The following is a 7,627-nucleotide window of genomic DNA, read 5'->3' as shown; positions in this document are numbered from 1 at the left end:
TCGCAATTTTTATGATGCCTTTATTAAAAATAATTAGGTGACAATAAAGCAGCAGCTTGGGAAAGATGAACTGGTCTCTGCACTGAATTGCTCAATTATTGCATCCGATCGGAGGTTAGCTTGCTGGTGGGAAGCGTGTGTAGGGAGGGGGGCACCCCTCCAGCAATGATGGGGGCAGCATTACGTGGCTCCAAATAATTGATCCAAACAGTATAAATAGGCAGGGGATCCAGGCAGGAATCAGATGCAAACGGCAAGAAGGCAAGCCAGTAGGATTGCCCGTTTGCCAAGCCTTCTAAAATGCCGGCTGGGGCTCTTGCTGTTTATCTCTTCTGCCTTCTCGCCATGTCTTCAGCCTGCTACATCCAGAACTGCCCCCGGGGAGGAAAGAGAGCACTGCCCGATGCAGAAATCCGACAGGTAAGGCAGAGAGTCCCAGGACTCACCCTTCCAGCCTTCATCCTCGAGGAAGAACAATTCCAAGCGGGGTCTTCTCCTCCTTCCCATTCTCCTTCCCTTCTCCCTACATTACCAAACTTTTAGTTTCAAGCAGGGTGGTGGCTCTGTCAGTGAGCCACACCTGTGACCTGAAAGGTAACCCCCCCCAAAGGTGAAAGAGCACAGGGGAGAATATAGGAGCAAAACTGAATCTTGAAATCTTGATAGATCTGTGCTGGTTGGAGATGGTGAGTTTGCAATTCACCAGAGGACACCAAGTTGGGGGTAAGGTGGCGCACCTATATGGGAACATGGCTAAAAAGTATGCAGGTTTACCGAGAGAGGCATTTTAATACCCAAATACTTCAAGTGCATAACTTTCTTTTAAAGTGCATTGGATGGTTTTCACCCTTTTCTTTACAAAACTGTGGCTCTGTAGGCATAAGATGCTGTATCAAGTTCGTTAAACATCTAGAAGACACAGAAGCAAAACTTGAAAAGCTTAGTTTGGTGCTAAGCTTGGTTTGTGTGTGTTGGGGGTGGGTAAGGGTTGTGAGAATCCTGCCTATTCGGTTAGGTAGCTAATGGTTCAGTGGTGCAAAACACGTAGCTGCACAATTAAGTTGGGTGTACTGTGCAAACCTAGGTATCTGTAAATTCATTTTTGTTATTTCATGTAATATCCAATAATGCCAGCCTATTGATGGTGATTTAATCCATAAGCCACCATTGCTTTTCCAACACAATTCTAAGCTTGTCTACACAGATGAAATCCAATGAATTCAGTATCTTTACTCCGTCATTTAATATAATTAATAAATGAAACATATTCCGCTAAAGTTTAGAGTCTTAATTTTTTTTTACCCTTTCTGTGTTTGGTATAAAGCTGTCAACAGATTGGGAAAAAATAGCCAACTCAATTCTTGACTTTTTTACAACATTTAGGTCTTTGGAAATCAACCTCAAAATAAATACAGAGGTTTGCTAATATCTTGCACACTGTGATTCTTCAAAGAGATGTTGCTAATATCGGTACACACAGTTGTCCTTAAAAGATACCTGTGTATACAAAATAGGTATGCCTCTAAAAATAAACTAAAGCCAGATGGAAGATTATGCGTATTTGAGGCAACCTTCTCAGCGTAAAACAAGTTAATCTATTTACACCACAACCATCCCATTGTAGTAAATATTGCTATTCTGATTTAAGCAGCTTGCTTGGAAGAGATAAAGCAATATAAATACAGTATTCTTTTAGGAGAAAATGATTCCTTTTCTTCCATGAAATCACACCAGTGGAAATTGTAGCTAAACGATTCAGTGCCATCAGCTTGTTAAATCTGATCACCTTTGCAGAATGACAGATTATTGTGAGAAAAGAAGAAAAGAAAAGAAAAAAGTCCGTGAACCTTGTGGCCAAGAAAAAGGACTTGCAGAGAGTCCCACCACTTTGTTCAGTGAAAGTGGCGAGGAATACTAAAGCAAGATATAAGAGTAAAGCTACGTTAGGTAAAGATACCCTAGAATTCAAATCCTGCACGGACACGACCATGTGGTTGTGGATTTTTTTGCCAGCTGTACCATTGCTTCATTCTGAGATGTTTTTTGACTACCCAATCTAGTTTACAGCCCTGGGATTTCCTTGTGATTTCCCATCCAAGCTCTAAATTCAAGTCTCCTTGGAACTGAACTCAGTTCCTGGGGATTACCTATTGTTTTCTTGGCAACCACGTGGAAGACACGCTATTTCCTTCTCCTAGGGTTATTTTTAGATTTCCCAGGCTAAGCGATAGCCCTGGGGTTTCCTTGTGGTCTCCCATCCAAGTCTTAACCAGGTTCGACCTTGTTCGGCTTTTTGAGATCAAGTGAAGTGAGCTAGGGGCGCCCACCTAGATGAGCAATGGCAAGCTAACACCGCAGGTTAACCGGCTTTATCCAACCCGCTTCACGCAGGCTATGATTACAGCTTTCAGAGTTCCCAGGCAGAAAGCTTCTGCCTTTTAGTAAAATTGGTTAGTCCGAAAATGTGCTGCCAGACTCCTCCTGATTTTTGGCTACCATAAACTAACACGGCTCTCCTGCAAGGTCCACAGGCAGAATCCAGAGATCCCGTCTTGGGAACAGCTGCCCGAAACTTTTTATGAGGGCTGGACGCGGCTAGGGAACAACGAACTCAGCATCAGGTTAAACTAACGAGGTCTGATCTCTCCCAACTTACTCACCGTGGTATTCCTGGGAGCTGTGTGGCTTTCAAAGTTTTATACCAGTCCTGGTCCCTTACATTTTTCATTTTACCACTTTGGCTTTCTCTGGCATACTCCTGGGTAAGCGTGCCTGGGATGAGAATGTCCCATGGCTTTTGAAAGAGGCTTGAAGGATTGGCCTCCTGTGATGGCCATTTAGGGAACCTCCAGGTTTAGCAGCAGTCTACCTCAATGTTTGGGGATTTAGCGGTGGGAAGGGGCTTCCGGAGCTTAGTGTGAACTTATGCCTCCAGATGTTAATCCTCTCCTTTTCACTTCTCCCCATCCCTTGTAGTGTATCCCTTGCGGTCCTGGAAACAAAGGGAACTGCTTTGGCCCCAGCATCTGTTGCGGGGAAGAGCTGGGTTGCTATTTTGGTACTTCTGAGACTCTGCGTTGCCTGGAGGAAAATTTTCTCCCTTCTCCTTGTGAGGCCGGTGGGAAGCCCTGCAGCGCGGGCGGGCGATGTGCTACCTCTGGCATTTGCTGCAATGACGGTATTTATTGGGGGAGAGCCAGGAGCGGGGTGGGGGAGGCGGAGAGAAAAAGAAAAACCGGATGAGATGCAAAACCCTAATTCCACTAATTCAGCCAGATTTTATTATGATCAGTGGTGTGCATTTTTTTTCTTAAGCCCTAAAACATTCTGTTCTCTACCCCAGTGTTTCTCAACCTTGGCCGCTTTAAGATGTGTGGACTTCAACTCCCAGAATTCCCCAGCCAGCCTTGCTGGCTGGGGAATTCTGGGAGTTGAAGTCCACACATCTTAAAGCGGCCAAGGTTGAGAAAATTGCTATAGACAGATGCCTTCCAGATGCATTGGGCCTCAACTCCCAGGATTCCTATTAGCCCCAGGAATTCTGGGAGTTAAAGTCTGAGGTATCTGCAAAGGTTCCAGCAGTGGAGATCATCTTCTCTTTCTTTCCTGCATGAATCAAGACAATACAGGGAGTCCTCGTTTAGCAACTGCCTTGGATAGCGACTGTTTGGAAATACAATGGTAATAAACGGTAGTAAAAAAGTAGTTTTCCAATCCACGCAGCCCTTTAGGACAACAAAAGCCTTCAGGGTGAAACTGATTAAGATCCGGTCAGTTTCAGGCAGCGGTTGCCAGCTGATGGGAGGGATCTAATCAACTCATTATGTGGTAGCCCTGAGTTTGTTGATTCACCTGAGCACTGTTTAGCCACGCTGCCTGGAGGAGAAAAGCAGATCAGGAAGAGAGAGCTTGTTTAAGCAACTCTCCGCCCTGTGAGGGGGCAAAAAAAAAAAAAGGAAAAAAAAACGGGTCAGGCACAGGAGACGGTAGGAGAGAACTTTATCTAAATGAGACCGCAGCAACCAGAGATCTTTGCAGTGTCTCTCTCAGTCACATATTTCGCTTGACCGCTGAGTCGTCAGAACCAATTGCAGTCACTAAACAGGACGACCCATATCGGCATTTTCCTCTCCCTCGCGGCCGGGTTTCTCAGCTCCATAGAGAAACCCTGCAATCCTATAAAGGTGCCCCCCCCTTAAACAAACTGTGTGTGCTGGAAAGAGCAGGCATCGTGGCCTGTCCATTGGCCAGAATGAAAAGTGGTCTGGCCTATTCCCAGGCCTTTAATTTGCAGAAATCAAAAGGACAATGCTTTCCACGGCTGGGGGGCAACCCTAACCCCAGGCAGAGCGCGTGGCTGCTAAAACCCCGGAAGTGAGGGCCAGGAAACCCCTCCCTGTGTGGGGCTGACCCCGGAGGCATCGCCTGCGGTGCAGAAACTCAACCCGTTCTTCTCCTTCCCCTCCTTTCAAAGAGAGCTGCGTCTCCGATGCCTCCTGCGGTGATGAGAACAACGACCGGGGCCGAACGTCCTCGGAAAGGAATCTGACCCTGCTGGATGGCTCAGCCGGAGACCTCCTGCTCAGACTGATGCATCTGGCCAACAAGCAACAACCAGGAAAGCAGCTATTTTATTAAGGCGCAGGAGCGATGGAGCTTCGTTGGCGTAACGGCCTTAGGACCAGAAGCAGCCCGAAGGCCTCTAACCCTTTGAGAATACGATGTAAATACTCTACCCCCCCCAAATTATAAATAAATAAAAGTCTTCTTGCATTGTGTGACAAATTTGGTTTGGGGTCATTTACGAAGAGAAGCCCCTTGCAACGTCAAGCGCCTCTGGAAGGTAAGGGGAGGAAATTCTCGAAAGCAGCAAACCCCTCTTCTTTCTGTAAAGTAGGGACCGGGGGTCCTTTTGGAGTTATATATAGTTTTAAAGATCTCTAAAGGACACAAAGACTGGTAATTTTTGGTCTATAATTCCAAGGAGGTGTTGTTAGGCTTTTTCCACAGCCTAATTCAGTGTTTCTCAACCTGAGGGACTTTAAGATGTGTGGACTTCAACTCCCAGAATTCTCCAGCCAGCCATGCTGGCTGGGGAATTCTGGGAGTTGAAGTCCACACATCTTAAAATCCCTCAGGTTGAGAAACACTGGCCTAATCTGAGATTTACTGAACAATTGTTTGTTCTGTTTGCAGAGCTTGCATGACACACCAAGTTATAAGCTCCTGCAGGAGTTGGTTTCACACAACCTGCAAACAATCCCTCATTGGTCAGTATGTTGTATGAATATGGGCTTTGAGTTCGATTTTGTGTTTGAACACCATGCACCACTGCATTCTCACCATAAATGGGTGAATTGGTGCAGAGAGACTGGAAAAATCCACAATTTATCCCACCCTCCTCCATTGTAAAGTGGTGAATAACTGTCTGGAAATACAAGAAGAACAAATTAAATTCTGGCATGATCTTACAAAGATGCCCGCTCCTCCCCCAATCGTATTTTGCTCTGGGAAAGAACACCTACTACCAAAATCGTTTAGGATTCATTCCACGTATATCCACGCTTCTGACTTAAACTTATTCAATATGAAACATGGAAGGAAATGAGATAGAACGGCTTAGACAGTCTGTAGAATAATCCTCAGTGGCTCATTCCCACAACACATTAAACAAAGTTATTAATGAACTCATGTTCAAGTTTGAACAATAACTTGAAACATCTGCTTGAAACAGGTTGGATCCTCACAACATCCTAAGCCAACCGCACACACAAAACTTAACTAAGGTTAAAACTAGCTAAGTTGGATGTTGTGTGAATGCAACTGCTTGACTTAATTAGGTGTGATCGTGTGAACACAGCCAGCATCACACCAGTTAAAATTCCCAGGATTCATTGTGGGATGCCAAAATAGTTAGAGTGGAAAATTATCATATATGTTTAGAGTATAGATTGAACCCCTGGTTTCATATGAAACATTTCCCATCCACGTATCCCAAGGTGTGTCATGGAAAGTGGGGAACAGTATCTTGGCTTACAAGGTTGTCTCTAAAACAGAGATCCTAGTTTGCATAGAAAATCTGGCCTTTGGTTGGGTTTGTGACAGGGTGGTCAAAAGGTCCCAAAACTGTATTTTCAGTTAGCCAGGAATCTTCTACATGGCATAGATACAAGTCTCAATCAGCAGCTGTGATGGAATGGAATTATGAAGGCCAGGCTCAGGGAGATAAGCATTTTCTTAGCTCGCCGGAGGAGCATGGGAACTACAAGAGGATGAGACTGGCACCTCCCCGAGGAATTCACATTGTTGTGGCTGGCTGACTTGGGACATGGAGTTTGAGTCTGGGAAGATTGATGTCAGGCCTAGCCCAAGGAACTCCAAGAGACAATGCAGATTCAGTTCAGCTATGTTTATTAGCTACAACCTCTAGCAAGAATCTTTCCAGACTGAAACCCCAGCTCCCAAGTCAGCCAGCCACAACAGTGTGAATTCCTCAGGGAGGTGCCAGTCTCATCCTTTTGTTGCGCCCACGCTTCTCCGGCGAGCTAAGAAAATGTTTATCTCCCTGAGCCTGGCTTTCATAATTCCATTCCATCACAGCAGCCTACTATACATCTCCTCTGTCTTACTAAAAGGCCTTAGTTGACCAAAGCCTTGATGGGTAGCAGAGGTCAATATCTAGGCACCATCTGATGATGTCCATGAAATATGGAAGATTGAGATTTGGAAAGGAAGAGGAGTAACTGGTGACAAAGATGAATTAATGAATGAAAGGAATGAATGAATGAATGAATGAATGAATGAATGAATGAATGAATGAATGAATGAAAGGGAAATATCTATCTAGGCTGCTTGTCTGTGAAACTCAAAGAAGGTCTGATCTCGTGTTGATGAATATGCGCATGAATGGGAAAATGTCAGTTTAATTATAAATGACAGGGCTAAAATATTTATAATGCTTATAGAGTGCTGTGGGTGCAAATGAAAGCAATAGTAGTAATCCATAAAAGAGAATATATGTAGCTCAGGGTTGAACTGTGGAGTTCTTGGTATTCTCTGAGCTTGGTTGCTTTCTTGCAAACATTTTGTTACCTGTCTAGGTAACTTCTTCAGTGCCACTGAGGTGCAGTGAAGATGTTATCTAGTCAGGTAATGAAACATCTGCCATAAAACAACCAAGCTCAGAGAACACCAAGAACTCCACAGTAATCCATAAGTTGGTGATAGCTGCATGTTATGCTCCTTGAATGGTGATGACCAAAGGACCAGAGATGAGGTAAAAAATGTACACTGCTAGGTAAAATGAATGGATGGGTGGAAACGGGAAAAGAGAGGGCAGAAAAAGTGACTGGGCCATTCAGATGACCAGGAATGAAGGAGAGTGCTGATTAGTGGGTATCTAATTAGAAATAGGCTTGTTTTGAATATAAGATTTAAGCATAAGTCTGTCCATAAATACACATGGCAAGGGAATCAATACACATCTAAAAGAATGATTGGTCTGATTAGTCGGTTATGATGAAAGAAGAATATTAGCAAAGGTTGTAAATTTCTGATGGTGCACAGACTGTTTTTTGGTAATGAAAGGAGGGAATCTTGGGGAAAAGAAGATATGGAAGAAAAGGAA

At 44.4% G+C, this 7,627-nt stretch overlaps 1 protein-coding gene across 1 annotated transcript; it reads left to right on the top strand.

The window, feature by feature from the left end:
* The first annotated feature begins 300 nt into the window (after nucleotides 1-300).
* LOC103065657 (vasotocin-neurophysin VT-like) lies at nucleotides 301-4,638 on the top strand. The gene is made up of 3 exons (XM_007432761.1): nucleotides 301-420; nucleotides 2,977-3,178; nucleotides 4,475-4,638. The coding sequence occupies exons 1-3, from the start codon at nucleotides 301-303 to the stop codon at nucleotides 4,636-4,638; spliced, it is 486 nt and encodes a 161-aa protein (XP_007432823.1).
* Nucleotides 4,639-7,627: the final 2,989 nt, after the last annotated feature.

Source organism: Python bivittatus, unplaced genomic scaffold (genome assembly GCF_059951505.1).
Source record: "Python bivittatus isolate LINGU-HERP-01145 unplaced genomic scaffold, Pbiv_v1 ctg000070_np1212, whole genome shotgun sequence".
NCBI lineage: Eukaryota > Metazoa > Chordata > Lepidosauria > Squamata > Pythonidae > Python > Python bivittatus.
This window is presented reverse-complemented; position numbering and strand designations above follow the sequence as displayed.

What these genes read in the sequence shown, in the direction of transcription:
- LOC103065657 (XM_007432761.1), top strand. Translation starts at nt 301, where the DNA reads ATGCCGGCTGGGGCTCTTGCTGTTTATCTCTTCTGCCTTCTCGCCATG. An exon ending in CCGATGCAGAAATCCGACAG is followed by an intron (nt 421 to 2,976) that starts GTAAGGCAGAGA and finishes CATCCCTTGTAG; the next exon opens with TGTATCCCTTGCGGTCCTGG. An exon ending in TGGCATTTGCTGCAATGACG is followed by an intron (nt 3,179 to 4,474) that starts GTATTTATTGGG and finishes CTCCTTTCAAAG; the next exon opens with AGAGCTGCGTCTCCGATGCC.